This window comes from Leiobunum rupestre, chromosome 3, assembly GCF_980474605.1.
Source record: "Leiobunum rupestre chromosome 3, qqLeiRupe1.1.hap1, whole genome shotgun sequence".
Classification (NCBI taxonomy): domain Eukaryota; kingdom Metazoa; phylum Arthropoda; class Arachnida; order Opiliones; family Sclerosomatidae; genus Leiobunum; species Leiobunum rupestre.
The window spans coordinates 58,319,275-58,337,265 of record NC_143386.1 but is presented as its reverse complement, the minus strand read 5'-3'; the positions used below and the strand labels follow the sequence as shown (position 1 = coordinate 58,337,265).

Here is a 17,991-nt window from a genome sequence, read left to right as displayed (position 1 = left end):
CTTTAGGTGGATGTTTAAAAATGGCCATTATTTAGTTTGGCAAACTATCATTACATTGTACAACAATGAACGGAGTAGGGCTACCTTAAGGAAAGCCTACAAGTTAACAGATGACCACGTGTTTCCGGCAGTACAAGCTAAAATGAAAGTTAAACTGGCTACTCAGGTCCTCAGCGCAACAGTTGCGAATGCAATCGAAGAAGAACTTGGGGAAGCAGTTTCAGAAACCACTCTATTCCTACGAACTTTCAACAGGTGGTTTGATTGCATGAATGTCAGCAATCTCAAGGAAGGGTACCAGAACCGAAATATATGGATGAACCCATACCAATCATCGAATGACCATAGGTTAAAGGTAAATCTACAAATCGGAATGTGAAATTAATTATAAATGACTGAGTGTTTGAATTTCTTACAGTGGCTAAAAGATGACTTCTTAAAATACTTAAGTGATTGGGAAAATGACGTAAGTCAAAGACTGAAAAGTAATGGTGAACCATACAAGAATGAAGAGCGAAAGAAAATGTTACTCAGTTTTGAAACTCTTTCAGGGCTTAAACAAACGAGTGAGAACTTTTACCTAAAACAGAGTAGAATAATAGAATTGAAGAAATTAAAAAAACCTTTCTTTTTATAGCCAAGGGCATGGTTGAGATAATACCATTCTTACTATCAAAGGGGGCTAAGTTTGTCTTGTCTGCTAACTTTAACCAGGATCCATTAGAGAATGAATTTAGCAGACACCGACAAGCTTGTGGTTCCAGTCAGCATCCAACATACCAACAGGTTTGCAACAATGGTCCAAAATTAACAGCTATCAAGCGAGGCAATATTAAAATTAGGGCAATTGGAAGAAATTGTCAGTAGAATAATGAAATCTATCTATAAATAAAAGGAAAATTCGTTTATTAAAAATTTGTACTTTAAATTGGAATCATCGGTTTATGGGATACAGTTGGATATTTCGCTTAGTTGTTTTCTCAAAGCTTTTTTCGCCTTAGATTTCTTGTTCTTCAAACGTTGCTCTTCTTTCAAAACATCTTTTTCATGTCTCACATGGCCATTTGCTACTGTGTTTATGAATTGGCTTATGACTTTTGCCAACAACCTGTTTCTCTCTTCATTTGCTATGTTACACGAATCGCAAACTTGGGTCCAAAATGTTTGTATATCAGTGTCCTTTTGTATTGCACTTTTGACAGTTTCTTTTCGATCTAATTCCTGTTTTTTTGCTTGACAAAATGAATTGCTAATGATACGGTGAATGTTAGTAAAAAAATGATAAGTAATCTTTTTTGGATATAGGAGGGCTCCACGATCTTGTATCACAGTCCAGTTTTTAATTGCAATTTCTACACATTCATCATCATTCTTATCACAAGTAATTTCTTTTACAATTAAAGCCCCCATGGGTGACTTTTGAAGTGACCTTAATAGGGTCCCTATAACATAAAAAAGGGCACCTTCGTTACCTTTTTCATCATTTGGTAGAAGTTTGTTTGGTGATTCATTGATATATTTTAGACTCATTTCGAAAATATGCAACAGCAAAAAAGTTACAGCTCTAGTCTTTAGGAACTTTGATATTTGAGGTTCCTATTTGTATAAACAAATTGAGGGAAAAAAATAAGTTCTCTATAAACAATAATTTCCATGAATAAAATGAACTTACAGAAATACTTGACATAGTGTCCAAAATAGTGTTGATAAAGCTTTCATTTGCTTTCATTGCTTCTGTGACGGCAACATATTTCTCTTCAGGGGTATTAGTTAAAGCTTCTCTTAAGAGAACTTTCAAAGTAGAGATAGTTCCGCTATTGTTAAGTAGCAATGCCCATTTCAAGACCCTTGCATTTGGCTCCGGCAGTTCCATCTCATTTAAAGTAGTTTCTATTGCACCAATTGCATAATTGAAAACACATGAAAACATTCTTTCATAGTTTTCTTGGCTGACAATGCGATCTCTTCTACCTTTGATTTTCTTCTTTTTCTTCGGTGGGGTATTCTCACTGATAAATTAAAAGAAACATTGACTACACACTCTAAAACTAAAAAAAAACTAATTACACATACCACTGAAAAGTTAATTCGCTGGCATCTGCAACTTCATCAACATCTGAATCTGAAATTAAAAGTAATTTGGTTGCTTAGAAAGTTAGGGTTAAATGTAACATTTGATTTACCTGATAAAATTACAAGGGGAGGCGGTTCTATTCCTAAAGTCAGATAGGTTTGTAGCTTAAACATTCTAAAAAGAACATAATATTTGTTATTAAATGTTATTACCAATTTTTATTATATTATAATATTATATACTTACATGGACCTACATAATAACCACACCACGACACGTGCTCGGGAATTCAAATAAAAATCCCCCCCCCTACAAGAGTCACGTGGTTTGATCTAAAACGGTTATACTTCCTGTTTAATTAAAAGTGACCGTAGATCACGCCACTAGAAGGTGTTTTTCTAGCCGTACGCTTTTTTGGGAAAAGTCATGTCCTACTTTAATTCGCCCAAGATTTAACCCACAAGCCAACAGGTCAGAAACGAAACAAAGTTTGTCGCCTTCATTTACATATTTTTAAATTTTAACGATGATGCGTATCCGTTCAAAATTGAACACTACTTGATGATCTCAATTAAATAGAGGTTGTAGAAAGAGTGTTTTAAATTAAGTGCATCCTGTTCGTATAACACAAATTATTTAAAGTAGTATTAGCATTACCAGAGTTATTCAAGTTTAGGAGGTTCTGTTACGGAAGCATTCAAATGGCGCCCATGAGTCAGATTTGCTTTTCACCCTCTTGCAACGTTATTACCTAGGAGTGCCATCTAGGGTTATTTACATTGAGTTAAGATAGCCTTCATTTCGAGTAAAGTTTTTCGGAAAATATTTATTTAATTTCTAAGTTATCAAATAAATACATTTTATTAAAATATTTTCAAACTTAATTGCTTTGTTATTTAATCACTATTTATCCATTTATCTGAAGTAGAGGGAGCTGTTAACAAATCATCATCCCCGTCCTTTACACAGGTGGGGAGAAGAAAGTCTGACTTATTGTGGGAGATTCCTTTCTATTATTGTTATAGCGTCGTAACCTAACCTTTTAAATTTAAATAACCATGAAATTACTAAATGTTACAGGAGTGAGAGGTCGCTTAAAATGTTACGTAACATATAAAAGTTTTACACAAGTACTTATATTATCAATTATTTCAACTTATAGTGGTAATTTTGGTGGATTAACGAACTATAAGGGTGAGTGGCGCTAGTTACATTAAAAAACTCGTAGGGCGTGTTAGCAGACATTTATTTATTTAGTTTATACTCCCCTTAAATTTCTTTTAAATATAACCTGCATAGCAATCTTTATGAAGACCCCTTAAGTTTTTCAAAAATCCCTGTACAGTTGCGCCAAACATTTCTAAAGCCAAAGGTAAGAGCGGCCAGAGCTGCATACATTGCTGTTCCACACCAAATACTTGAGGTTATATTTCCTTTAACAACTTCAACGATTAAGGGGGGTGACGGAGTGGCTAGCACTTTCACCTAGCAGCAAGTGGAGACGGATTCGATCACAGTTTGTGGCACTGGATAAAAACTCGGAATTACTCCTTCCGCGTTGATTTTGCAAGTTTAAGGAGTTTTCTCCTGAGCTATTCGGTTTCCCCTTCCATAAAAACTTGTTGAGGTTAAAGCTAATAGTTAGTGTAGTTGGCTCACGTGGCATGAAGGGCTTGCCACCACCATCCAACGCATTGTAACCCGGCCCTCTGAATTAATGGCTTAAAAGTCGCATGATGACTTGGGTATTAACCTAGCTGATTATTATAAGTATTTGTGACGCAATTTAAAGGTGGGATCTTTCGCTACGTCGAAAAAGGTGATTTGCGCGATTCAAATATTACTCCTACTCCGTAAGCGAAGGCTTTACAATAAATGTGGAACACAAAAGTCACCTTCACCAGTTCTTTTATTAATTCGATAAAAATAACATCAGAAATGAACTAGAGATTAGTGGGGTTTGCTTGGTTTTCGCATTTTTCCATAGGAATGCATTTGTTGGTTTTCAGAGATCGTTTATAATTCTCGATGCACGCGCAGCCTTTGATGCAAACAGCTGCGCATCCCGTCGGTTCGGAGGATGGACAATTGTCGTTGCAAAGACTGGCGCAATCGCTAAATTCCTCGTTCTGGGTACAATCTGTCACGAAATTGGAAATATTTAGGATAGGTCATTGGCCAAAATAAAAAGTTTACTAAAAACGGCCAGCTTTCGAACCGTTTTTCCTCGTCAACTACGGTTCGAAAGTTTGCCGTTTTTAGTAAAATTTTAAAGTTTTAAAAGATTTAGTCATGATATATCGTGTCTTTTTTATTACATACCTAAAAAGCCATGGCAGAAAAAAAAGTTAAATATTTATAATTAAGTCACAAATGTATTTATTTATTGCCTTACTGAAACATTCCTTTTCGGGACGACATTGTCCATTGATTCGCTTGAAACCAGGAGCGCAGAAGCACTTGAACGGAGGATTTTGGCACAAATATTCGTCGCAATTATCGAAACATCGTTGTTCGAATACTTCGTTCTTTGGGCATTTTACTGCGAATAAATTTAGTAATTTAGCTAAAGGTCAAGTTTATAATATTTAAAAACACTATTAAAAAGTACGATGAAAAAATTTGCGAATAAGTAGATTAGTCCATTAAGAAAAGGGATACTAGAGCTAAACCCTAAACAAAACCATTTCGCTATGAGGGCAAACTTCGATTTTAGATTTTAGACATTCATAAAAATGTACTTAAAATAAGCTTTAAATTGTCTAAGCTATTTCTACACTCGCGAGGAATATAGGTTTTTCTAGCGCGCGTGCAAAAAGCTCGTGCGAAGAATATTCTAATAAAGACGTGTATTGTGACGTAAGAGCAACATTTTAACAGGTTGGGCAAGACCACTTTTTATTTTACAAAATCAACTATTGTCTTGAAAAATTTATTAATAAGGTGAGTTCGGTTGTAACGTAAATATTTAATTAATTTTAATTAAATTAAATTACTAATTTAAAATTAAATTTAAGTTAGCCAGCTCTGAATTGGCATAACCTACTTTTGTAAAATACATTGAAGTATAATGATAATAATAATAATAATCAGCTAGGCTAAGACACTTGGCACCACCTTACGCCTGTCATCCAGCGACTTTTAAAGCTATTAATTCAGGTGGCCGGGTTACAATGCGTAGGAGGATTTAATTCAATTATTTCTTTAAATCACTTGATTTAAATCAGACAGCCTAATTTTTAAGTAAATATGTTTATAAAGAGTAAATTTCACGTGGATTCTGCTAAGGTACATATTTAAATTTAAAGGCCTTAATGGATATATTATTAAATTCTGGTATACGATAAGTGCTCTTGAGGACTAAAGAAAATGACTTACCGATCGGACTTGTAGCCAGACTCGAAGAAAAACTCAAACCTATTCGAGAATTACATTTACATCACAATTACTTAAGTTGTAATAGACGCATTCACATATTGCCTACAGGGAAATATGCAAAAAGGGGCGAAATCCACACGAATTACCTTCCTATTTAATAATGTTTGAGGTAGATGGCGACACTATAAATTTATGAAAAATATACTTTTTTAAAAAGTTATTAATTAAGGACTAAATTATAGTACATTAAATTCTTATTAAAACTATATAATTTTTGTAATTTAAATTAACAATTAATTTTAACAGTAGTTAACACTCTCCGCCATAGATGGCACTATAATACAATTTTAAACTATCCAATCAGGGAAGATAATTTGGTATTTTAAATCTCGACAAAACCGTCCTCCACTAAAAACGGAAAACTTTCAACTAATCGTTGAAAATCAAAATTATGACGTCATGTTGCTATCAGAGAGCCATCTACTAACAAATAACGCCATCAACACGTTACCTCGGATGAATTTTACCCCTTTAAAGTCGTCTTTGCCCGTTAAAAATCGTAAATCGGTCTATAGGTATAATTTTGTACTTACCGAGAGCGTAAACGTAAATAATGGAATGAAAAGTCATTTCGGGAACAAATTCCACTATTGAGGACGATGAAAATGTGCGATCGAACTGTTTCTCTGCAATCGGAGGATTAAAAGGAAGGGGCCCAGTGAGGCGCGAGTAACGCAACGGGTGATTGTACGGTACGAGTGTCGAATGACATTACACATTACGAGCGTAACGCCAACGATCTGCAAGGAAAAACCCGCGATACAATTGCGTCAAAAACCAGCTGAATGCCAAATCTTAAAAGAAAAGTGCATTCCCTTTTGAAATATCCTGTATGTAATTCATGTATTATATGACAACAAAGGGCAAAGTATCACACGCTAATACTAATGTTTAACATATATAACCAAAAATGCCCGGAATATATCTGGGAACTATTTGAACCATTAATAAATCCAAAACATTCTTATGGAACCAGAGGAAGTGAAACAAACTTCAACAGTGGGTACGTTCAGCAGAGCTCATCGGACTCACCGATTACTAATCGGTGACATCGGTTTCCTACTGTACGCTTTGTCGCGTTTCCGGTTTTGACGTCACGATAGTCATCGGTTACTCACCGAAGTCATCGGCTGGAAGAGTCGGTTTTTCCGATGACTGACGTCATTACTGACGTCATTACTGACGTCATTACTGACGTAAAACTACTATAAAAGCTACGTCATTTTAAAAAACACCGATGACTGAATAAAAGCGTTCAGCAACTTACGACGTCATTATGACGAAAAAGCTCATCGGTGGAAAATATCAAATCCATCGGGTTTTGTTTTCGTTGACTGCTGCTGAACGTAGCCAGTCTGAAAAGGACTACCTCTCTGAGCGATAAAAGCATAAAAACTGTCGGTACCAACTTATGGAATGCTATGGACATTAGATTAAAAACCCAGAAGTCATTTAATATATTTAAAGCTGATCTAAAAAAATTTATTTTAACTTTATAAATTATTTTATTTAAAGTACTTTTACACCTGTAATAGACCCATGTTGAAAGTTGGGGGGCCAAAAATTAACATTTTTACCTGGCAACTCAGCATTTGGACGGAACATCCGTTCCCTTACTTCCGCCTGTATATTTCAATGGCGGTCACGTGGTTCAAAACGTCACAAACAGGATGTTCCGTCCAAAGGTCTCACTTAAGCCTCGTCTGCGGCCCCTCTTTTGTTATGGGTCTATTTTATTTTAATTTAAACGGACTCTCATGTAAAACAGTCATTATGACTGATCGAGAATATCCCGTAACAAAGCTTTTTTTATTTTATTTATTTATGATATTTAATAATTATTATACTCAGTTTTGAGTCGGAAATATGCAATTCCCAATCTCGTTTCGGAGTCGGTTAACCATGATATTTATAGTTGGTATAGAGTGACGTTTTGAAATTGGGTTGACTATGGCCCGACGTCGTTTTGGAGTTGGAAACAGGTACATTTTTAGTCGGCACAGAGTCGACCTTTAAACCTTAACACCCCCAGTGGCGGATACAGAAAAAAAACAAGGGGGGGGGGCACTAAAAGATATCTTGAGCTATGGGTGTAATAACAAATCATCAAGTCACATGTAAAGCTTAAAGGGAGTATGATCCCTCTTGTTTGGTAGGGTGCGCTTACCGGGTATACATAGTTTGCACCGAAGGGAGGGGCCTATGGTCTCCAAGGAAACTGGGACGGCGATCAAAAATTCAAACCATTTCGCGCGTAGCTACTGAATAGGTAGCCATTTTGTTGGTAATCTCGTCAAAGCTACAAAACGTATTAGATTTATGCTTTAAAATTTTAAATGGGCCCTAAACAAAGTCAGATAAGATTCTAAGGCCGGGTTATTTAAATAAAATATCAATCAATTACTACAGAAATATCTACGAAAAGAAGTTGACAAAGCTTATCAAAGTTAGGCCTTTGCGGTCATCCTTTTTACAATTACCTTCGCTATCGAATAAAATAAACAATTTTCGCTCTCCCTTGGTAATTGAACTACTCGAACAATTTTTAACCAGGCAGATAACCATTTTTAACGTGAAACTAATTTCTTAATCATTTGAAAATAATTAAAATCCGCAAACAGACGATTGAAACTGTTAACCCTCCCGTTTTACTAAGAAATCTACACCGGCAAAATGGCGGCATAGAATCGTTCATTCTAGCTCAAATTAAATATTTATTCTTGGTTCTTATATCTATACTTAGAACTGCGTCATTGATGACGTAGGGATGCAAACTATGTATAGCTGCTGCCGTTGGAAGGGGAAAATTCGGAAATTGTCTCCCCCTCCCCCGCCCGCAACTACATTGCATAATTTGCCTCGCAATAGATGGTTATATCGAGCCTAGAACGTTCACAAACATTATCTTTAGTGTTTCAACGTTTGAGTGGTAAACTTCAAATCCTTAGGCTGAGCCCTTCCGTATCTGATCGGCTGTCAAACTTCTAACCAAGGCTTAGGAGCTAAAATGAACTACAATATACTGTCAGGTGCTGTTAATGCAATTAATATGCATATTCATGAAGTTTTCGGGGACTCAGGTTCTAAAATAAATTTGCATTGTCAAATCATCCGCACAAACCGAGCGTGTTTATAATTTTCAATAAAGCTACATTGGGCTGACTAAAATTCCGACACAAACAATTGCTTCCCAATTTAGAGGTTTTCCTTTGGCTTAAATACATATGTTAGTAACCAATAGTGTGACTCCCAAAATTACTAGGATGAATAAAAAGGTTAAAATCAAACGTAGTCCACCTTTTTACTGGTTCGTGGTGAAACAAACCGTTAGTGAAGATTTTTGAATGGAATAAAGGTACAGTGGCTTACTTATAAGTAATTATGTTACATATGATATTAAACAACCGCTAGGCTAATACCCAAGGCACCGACTTAGGCTCATGCCATCTAGCGAGTCCTTTTAATGTCTTTAAACAGTATTAATTAGTACTGGAAAGCTAATTTAATAACTTAATACATACCATGATTGAAGAGACTTTCCAAATCATGCATATTAGTATCCAAGTCATCCATATTTGTATTCAAATTCATTTTTAATTAAATATATACGTTTTCAAACGCATATAGTACCTCACGTGTATCACATCTGATTTCTAAAACACGTGCTAATAAGAATAATATTTGAGTCCTTCGATACTGTCACGTCTTTGGTAAACTTTCACTAGTCTTTGGCTCGCACCAGCATTTTGCTGAGACTTTACATGGTTTTAAATTCGCGCGCGAAATGTCCTTGTGAAACCTTTCTTAGTCTATATGGTAGGAGGGTGGTGGAAAGCTCCTTCCAAGGAATGCAAATACGGGTGTTTCAGTCAGTCCACTTGCCGCCGCGCCGGGACAATGGTAAATGTGTCCCTAATAAGGAATGCAAAGGTAGTATACGATATCATTGGTAAGTAATTAACCCTCGATAGCGTTTTAAATTTAAGTTTTATTTCACGAATAGTTAAATGTCGTAAAAACTAGAGTTACCGGTGCGTTTGTGTCGATTCTTGCAAGAACATGGTATGCGTAACGTGTCTTTACAAATGTGGTTGCGATGAAGGCTTCAAAGGAATCCACTGTGTCTGGCAACCGGAATCTTTCTGCTTGAGAACAACTTCAAATTGTTTCGTTGTGTACAAAATTTGCAGTTAGTAAAAATGTGATTTCTAATTGCTTATAATTATTGTATTTTCCGCGATTTTCACATTTCCTCTAAAATAATTTCTTTACTGCAAGATGCGGATAGTGTTGTCAAAACAAATCCAAACCGTTCCAATTCTACAAACAACCAAATTGCCCTATGTCCAAACATCGACAAACCACCATAAAATCACAAACAACTAGAAAAAGCCGAAATAGGCGTGATAGTAACATATGGTTTTTAATGATTTTATTACTTAAAAACAAAAGTGACATAATTACCAAAAGTGTGACAACCCCTGTACTTTCGTATGCTAAAGGTTTAATGAATGCTCGACTCGAGATCGACCACATAAACGACTATTTATTGTCGCCTTTCTGGATCTTTTTTAGTCTATGGTATTATATCGTAGGTAGATGGCGATAGCATCTCCACAGAACGACGAAAAATAAAAAAATACACTTTAACTTTGACCGGTGCTACTTAGTTCCTCCGTTCCTCACTACGAGGCGTTATTTGTTGGTTTTAACTTCCTTCCCTCCCCAAGGCATACTTTCCCTTCTCGCCTCCCAACTTGTATTTCGCTCGTAACATTCATTAATAGTACAGTCAAATCAATATTGAACCTAGAACAAATTGCAACAGAAAGTATCTCAACGATTTCTGGATGAAAAAATGCGACAAACTCGGAAAAAAATTGTTTGACGTGGTAGCTATAGTAGGTATTGCCGAAAAACCCACTTTTAGGGGTAAAATTGCCATTTTTAAAGTTTTTTTTAATGAAGACGAAATTTCAACATAATGTATTTTAACGGTTTCTGGATTAAAAATGCGACAAACTCAAACAAAAATGACTTACGCGGTATTTTTCTTGGTTTACGTTTTATTTTGTGGTTTAAAATCTTTTGACAATTAAATAAGTGACCGAGTATTCAATTAGAAACAAAACGATTTTTATTTCAATAATTACAGAAGTAAATATTATAGCATTACAAAAAAAATTAGTCTTCTAAGTTGTCTTCAAGGTCTGAACGTTCGGCGTTGCAACAGTTAATACCTTTACACTCTGCACAAGCTGATGTGCATGCCAGGCCCTGTTTCTTACATGAACATTGCATCGTTGCGCACAAAGTTTTGACACACGCACACCTTATACATTTAAGTAGATGTAATGGGGCCGGACGTTGAGACGATCTAATTGGCAACAAGTGTCCTTGTTGAATTTCCCAGCCCCATTGTAGAGGGTCAAGTTCTGAACCCATCCATTGTTGAACTTGGTGAAATACTCTTAAACTGTGAAAGCTGCAGGCGTTGAACGTCTCGGGCTTAACATGAGCTGTAGCAAGTGAAACTTTCCTAGTAAACACGCGTAGACGAACCGCATTAAGCGTTTCATTAGGTTTCCCTCCGTATAAAAGTGTAACGGCTTGTTCCCCAGCTGTAACAACATTATCTCTTCGACTGTTTAGGTTTTTAAAGATTGAGGCTTGTTGTCGAAAAACTTCATTAGACTCCAAAAGTTTCACAGCTTCACTTTTACCAATAGAGAAAATCCTTGACGTTGTATCGCAACCTAGTAAAGCGTGAGCGAAAAGAATATTTTCACATACATGATCACCTAGCTGTTTCTTAAAAGCTTTGATGTCATAGGTTACAACACTTTTGTCATTTTTCTTTGGTTCGGGGCAAAAGTATATGTCAAATGATTCGCTTTTAGTGTAATGAATTAGAAGAATCAATAAGTCAGTGTCGTCCCCAATAAGAATAGTGGTGTGATTATTCGCAGACGTTACAGCTTCTTTCACGATAAGTACATCCGCGTCACCTTTCGCCTGTTTGATATGGCAACCGATCTTTTGCAATTTTGACTTTAAATAGTCAATAAATGTTTTCTTGTTGTTGATATTCGCTAAAAACTCGTTTTTCTTGAGAACTGTGATTGTAGAAGGTTGAAACTTAACTTCGGGTCCAATACCGCCTTTCTTTCGTCGAATATGGGTGTGAGACTTCGTCGATTTTTCGTCGTCGTAACCTTGGAGGAATAAAACAAGTATACAGGAGTTGCGGAGTGCTGCGAAATCGGTTTCGTCAGTGACCGTGAACTCGCGCGAGACGGAGGGGTTCAAACGCGACTAGCGCCAACTGCATTCGGAATTTTGCAACTATTCTCATTTTATAGCATTGTTTTCGCTTTATCTGGTTTGTTTTATTCCTCCAAACAAATACGAGTCATTTTGGAAAAAGGCGCAAGGAATTTAGAAATGTTTCAAAACAAACCAGACGACGCGAAAACAATGCTATAAAATGAGAATAGTTGCAAAATTCCGTATGCAGTTGGCGCTAGTCGCGTTTGAACCCCTCCGTCTCGCGCGAGTTCACGGTCACTGACGAAACCGATTTCGCAGCTCTCCGCAACTCCTGTATACTGGTTTTATTCCTCCAAGTCGTAACCATCAAATACAATAGTAGGTGTTCCATACTTTTTACTGACGTACTGCGCGTATGTGTTTAATATGTTCTCAAATTTTGAATTTCGATCCCACGGAATACGATGAAGTAGAGACCCTCCATCTAATGCATAATGAACTATACCGTCAGGACGTGTTCCAAAGCCAACGATAGTTTGAATGTCTTTAGCCAATTGAGGCTTCGACGCTTCTCTCATCATTCCCTCAGAATCAAACAACGAAGCCGGGAAAGAACAGAGCTCGTACGTAAAGAGGTTCTCTCAATTTTGTTCACTAGATTGAGCACTAACTATTAATCGTTGAAATAAAAGTTCCGGGTCAATATAAATCGACTTATTTTCTACTTCAACGGTATTTTTCTTGTTTAACGGTATTACTTGTTTGTTTCTTTTAAAACTAAATGAAGAGACGAATTGACCAGTCATATCCACTAAAATTTGATTTCCTATTTCTTCCGCTTGATGCGAATTCGCGGATTGATCAGTCACGCCGATTACTATGTTTCGTAGAGCCGAATCTTCTTGGAAAACATTTAACGGAATAAGGAATTCAATTATTTTATTTCGGTCTTCGTTGTCCCTTTTTATTCTAGACGTGAACGTAGAAACATGCTGTTCACTAGACACACGAAGAGAGTCGGCGAATTCTTGCATAGCACTGTTCATTTGGGCACACAAGGGCCTGGACATAACCCATAATAGTCTTTGGTGTACAGTCATACCACGACCGCGAGTTAAACCACCAGGTCCTTTAGCAGTTCGCATTAAGACTTGTTCTATTATCAGATCGGTCGACAATCCACCCCAATAACGGTCACTACGACGTACTACGTGATAACCCTCGACAAACCTGACATATAAGTCAGGTGCTGTGGTTTCTAGTTTTAGCATATTTTGCAAGTAGATTCTTGCGCTAGAAGCGTACTGATTGTGGCCGCTAGCTGCAAAAAAGGCAACATGTCTCTTACAGCTTGGAGGTGCATTTTCCAATTTCCGGTGCGTTCAGCTTTGATGAAATTTCTTAAAATCTCTACCATTCTCATGAACGAAAGCCATAGAGACGCGGTTTTCTGCTTAGTTAGTGAAGACGAAAATGCGCGAATTTTTTCTTCAAGACGCGAGAATACAAGCGACGAAACCATGTCTTCGACCTCAGTTTCCGACTTCAGCAAGGCTTCTAAAAGACCTTGTGCTTCAGCGACGTCGCGATTGTCGTCAAAACGTTCTTCAAGGGAACATGCTCTATTCGCGAGAATATTGTAGAGCGCGTCGTAAGTTAAAAAATATCCACGAATGGCGCTCGATATCGCTTTTCCGGAGAGCATATGTGTTACAGTATTTGGGGCGTATATTTGTTCCAAGATCTCTTTCAAACCAGTTCCCCCCATAATATGGCCAACGCTTCCAACGAAACTCATTTGAGTATGTAAACCACCAAGTCGGAGAACAATGTTTTTAACGGACTATTAGAGTTTTCATTGGCGATAATTCCGGTCGCTTTCGAGAAAAGTGGCTGATCGAATGTTAAAACTGGGGTGCAATTGTATTTAGACGAGTGAACACAAACAAAATGCAAAGTTGAATAAATACACGTTTCGCTACTTCGGGTGATCACCTGTATAAAGCATTTGGCACATTCCACTCCACATAGGGGCCATCGATGCCAAAAATGGTGACATCTTTATAACATTGTCCAAATTAAATACTTCATTCGTTAAGGTGTCAGTATTAAGCGTAGAGTATTTAATTAAGCGCATACCAGTAAGGTTTGATGGATATAGTTTAACATCAATCTGTCCAATGTTTCGAATTTCGTCCATTGATATTGGTCTCTTTTCGATTTGATTTTGAGTCGTAACCCCAGGCGTTACAGTTGCAATTATTCCCATACCGTGAAATGTACCATGTCCATCTAAAGTCACAATGTTGTGGTCTACATTATCCGCTACGTACTGAACAAAACTACCAGGAAAATATTCAGTTAATTCTATTCCTCTAGTAGCCGCCGCGCAACGTTGAAATCTCTGAACCTCCGTGTAGGAACAAGATAGACCAAGACTGTGCAAAGTGTCGACTAAAAATCTTGAGTTTGTATTGTGGTGCATCGAAATTCCCAGCCCCAATTGCAATGGGGTAACTAGCACTCTGGGTCGTATAGCTTGTATAATAGCTTGCCCTAATGTGGGCACTTTTCTATCTTTTCCCTTCCCTTTTCCAGTTACTAGAATATTCAAAAACGCTTTGAGACTCTCTGGCAAATAGTTTAAATTGCTTTCCAAATTTTCAACATCGTCGGGGCTGGCATAAACTAAATGTTGTTCCTTTAACGTCATTGCTTTTACGTCATTCCTTAGTAATACGGCATTAGTGCGGTTTAGATTATTTTTATCCTCTTCAGGATCTCCAAATTTTCTTTCATCATGGTAGTCTTTTAGAACGTTATTTGCCATTTTTCGAAAAGTTACAATATCTTCAAAAAATTCGAGTAGTTTTCTTTGCATATATTTTGCACTGTACGGCTCTAAATCAGAATTATCTGGCAAGTATTCTTTCATTTTCGAAACTAATTCAGTTACTGTAATTTGTTCTTCGTCATTCTCCTCGAGGTACTTGGCGACACTAACAAAAGCACTTCGGCGATCTTGGTCTTCCGGACGTCCTTCGCATCTGAATATGAGGTTTGAAATTTTCTCGGAATCCCTTTATGAGTGCGAAAGTTAACACTGCACAATTGATGATAACAAGCATCAGCGGCGTGTAGATCTTTAACCGACTGAACGCGTCGCTTTACTAAGCCTGCCCAGTTATCGTTTCTTTGGTCACACACTACAAGAATAGATTTGTCGAAATCTGTGGTTCGAACTGGAAAAGCATCTTTTCTTTCCAAATAATATTTCACTATTTTTTCACTACAAAACAATCACACTTAAAATCAAAAGGATTTTCCAAAGAACGTAAGGTACGTTGAGACGTTGAAGCTGTCGAAATTTCATTGAAGTAATCGGCTTTAAAAGAACATTTGAGATTCTGTATCGTAGCTCTACATTTTTTATGAACAGCATTGCCTATACATATGTCAATTCGACTTATTTTCCGTGCTTTACAAGCTTGTTGAATTCCATCTACGCCCTTTGCAGTTAATACTGCGTAATCACCTCTTTTTCCCAGTTCATTTCCACAGAGTTTTAGTTTCGGATTCGGTTTACAGCTGCTACGAGATGGCGCAACGACTCTGGTACTAATAAATTTGAATAAAAGCGCGCGCTTTGTTTTTGATTGGTGGAAATACTATTTTACCCCTGAATAGGGTTTTGCTGCCGAAGTTATCATAATTTTTTTCCGTATTTTTTGGACCAATAAAGTAAAAAATGTTGGAATTCTTAATCGCAATTCGGCCGTTTTTACCAAAATTATTGCTCCAAAATAACAATTTGACCCCTGGAATTTTTTTTTACCTCGTAACCAAGAGATATACTATTTTATATCAAATATTTAATCAGAAACCGTTAAGATACTTTCTATTGCAATTTCGTCTTCATTAAAAAAAAACTTCAAAATGGCAATTTTACCCCTAAAAGTGGGTTTTTCGGCAACACCTACTACAGGTACGGCGTCAAACTATTTTTTTTCGAGTTTGTCTTCGCTAAAATGAATGTACTATAAGAAAGAGGTCCGATTGACACACTTTTGGTAATTATGTCACTTTTGTTAAAAACATGATTGGAAGCATTTTACGTTGAATTTTTACAAGAAGGTATTTATTTAATAAGCCTTTCTATAAAGTCATTACGCTTGCCGAACTTGTTTTAATGTATCGCTTTCGTCACGAGATACGTAATAGTTCAGTTCAGTTTTGAAGGTTAGATCTTTATAAAAAGGGCGACTCGTCGAATTTTAATTCATGTCTTGTTCAACTTGTTAAAATGTTCAACGCACTCTTAAATATTTTAGCGTAAAAGGCTCGCGCATTTTTTTAATTTTAACCATTACACTGGACTCTTCGCTGTATTATATATTCAAAAAGTATACAAACGCATCCAAGTCTTTACGATTAATTGAGAACGAAATAGCCAGAAATAACAAAATTACAATTACCTACAGGTCAAATCGTTAATTATTTTATTGCACAAACTCAATTTGCAACTAGATTTTGTATTATTTATGAATTATCTTTAAATTTGACAAGAAATTAAATACTTCGTTAAGTCTTCGCTGTTCTAAACAGTGTTTTCATATGAAACCAATTTGGTTTCACCTAAATAAATATTATTACGTTCCATTTAATCTTTTTTCTACTTCTGAAAAAGGGACATACATTATACAAAAACCAGTTCTACGAACTGAAATGGTCTAAAACTAGAAAAGTTTTATTTTTCATAATTTTCGAAGTCTCCGTGACAATTTTCTGAATTTCTCACAATGTGAGAATGAAAATTGTCACGTAGACTCTTTTTTCACCATTCTTTTTGGTCAACTTCGACTACGGAGTGACGTAGACAAGAGCGATTTTCGAATCACACATCATAATTATTTTTCCACTCCTTAATTTGGTATATAATCTCTTAACGTTTATAGAGTTTATTCTGGATAAACTTTGCGTACATTTTTTGTTATGATGTTTCGTAAAAACATGAATTCTAAATTTATTTTAATGTCTGTCCCTTCTTAGCCGTAACACTTACAAGAATAAACACTGTTTTTTCAGTTCGTAGAACTGGTTTTTGTATAATTTATTTCTAATTAGAGATAATGCTCAAATAGTAACCTCAGTGGCGTAAATAAGACCCCCGCAGACCCCGCAATGCAGGAGGGCCACATAGTTCCCTAAAACATACGTCTTCCGACGTGATTGAAGCAGTGGCGTAGCTAGGGGGGGGTCCACCCGGGTGCCACCCGTTTGGGCGTGATTTGGGGGTGACACCCGACCGTGAAAAAAATTAAATTTATACAAACTAGAGATTAGTAAGTAGCACACCATGATATCCACCCCGGTTGTCACCCATGCTAGCTACGCCACTGGATTGAAGCTCACGCCGGTGACTTTTAAATCACAACAGTTCCCCTTACATATTAATTTAATATTAATGTGTAATTAATTTGGGTTTTTCTTTGTTTAAACATTTAATTCAATTCGTTTTCTTGTACGGCAATATTTCAAACACCTTGTATATTTTCCGTTCTTTTTATCGTCAATATTCTCCAAGGTCGTTTTACTTTGTCATTGTAGGAATTTTCTCACTCCCTAGATGGTGGAATGTAACCCCATTTTTTGCCACCGTCTTATGCACTTTAGCCCGCTTTCGCTGCGATGGTCAATCCGTTCTTGGAAAACCTAACCAGCCCCCCCCCCCCCCCCATTTTTTACATCCTTTGTAAAATAAATTCTCTCTGGTCACACGCGCCCAATTTTCCTTCCCGCGATTTTGGAGAATAAATAGTACATTTATGTTACCAGTCGCGGCGAAATTTAGTAAGATTATTGTAATTTGTAAGTATTGCCCTCCTGTTTATTAAAGTTATTGTTTTAAAATAAATCCGTTTCGATTTCAATACGCGTTGCTACGATATACGATCCCACTCGATAGGACCTTTAGAAATTCAGTAAAACCAAATTTTCATCCCCTCCGTCCTAGCGGATTGGCATCACAGCCTCCACTTATAACACACAGCCATTCTCAAATTATCAATCAGGCATAAAGTTTTTTTTTTCAACCTTCCGTTTTGCTACGACGAAATGGACAATGAACCAAAGTTATTATGCAAAATAGTGTCATACTTATCATTATTATGTTACTTATGCTTTAACCTATAGTTAACTCGGCAATTTGG

General features: G+C 36.6%; 2 protein-coding genes across 2 annotated transcripts; one reads left to right on the top strand and one right to left on the bottom strand.

The window, feature by feature from the left end:
• The first annotated feature begins 36 nt into the window (after positions 1–36).
• On the top strand, positions 37–891 carry LOC149953186 (uncharacterized). The gene is made up of 3 exons (XM_090170239.1): positions 37–355; positions 419–566; positions 638–891. Exons 1-3 carry the CDS (start codon positions 143–145, stop codon positions 865–867), a joined length of 591 nt encoding a protein of 196 aa, XP_090026365.1. The 5' UTR covers positions 37–142; the 3' UTR covers positions 868–891.
• A 3,126-nt stretch (positions 892–4,017) lies between these two features.
• LOC149953185 (uncharacterized) lies at positions 4,018–6,213 on the bottom strand. The gene is made up of 4 exons (XM_090169811.1): positions 6,046–6,213; positions 5,453–5,491; positions 4,470–4,616; positions 4,018–4,214 (listed from the first exon to the last, which is right to left on the bottom strand). Exons 1-4 carry the CDS (start codon positions 6,080–6,082, stop codon positions 4,018–4,020), a joined length of 420 nt encoding a protein of 139 aa, XP_090025937.1. The 5' UTR covers positions 6,083–6,213.
• Between the last annotated feature and the right edge of the window lie 11,778 nt (positions 6,214–17,991).

Excerpts from the sequence above, each read along its gene's own strand:
- LOC149953186 (XM_090170239.1), top strand. The coding sequence starts at position 143 with ATGAAAGTTAAACTGGCTACTCAGGTCCTCAGCGCAACAGTTGCGAAT. Across the intron at positions 356-418 it reads CGAATGACCATAGGTTAAAG|TGGCTAAAAGATGACTTCTT; the intron begins GTAAATCTACAA and ends AATTTCTTACAG. Across the intron at positions 567-637 it reads TTCAGGGCTTAAACAAACGA|CCAAGGGCATGGTTGAGATA; the intron begins GTGAGAACTTTT and ends TTCTTTTTATAG.
- LOC149953185 (XM_090169811.1), bottom strand. The coding sequence starts at position 6,082 with ATGACTTTTCATTCCATTATTTACGTTTACGCTCTCG. Across the intron at positions 4,617-5,452 it reads TCTGGCTACAAGTCCGATCG|TAAAATGCCCAAAGAACGAA; the intron begins GTAAGTCATTTT and ends ATTTATTCGCAG. Across the intron at positions 4,215-4,469 it reads TCCCGAAAAGGAATGTTTCA|ATTGTACCCAGAACGAGGAA; the intron begins GTAAGGCAATAA and ends ATTTCGTGACAG.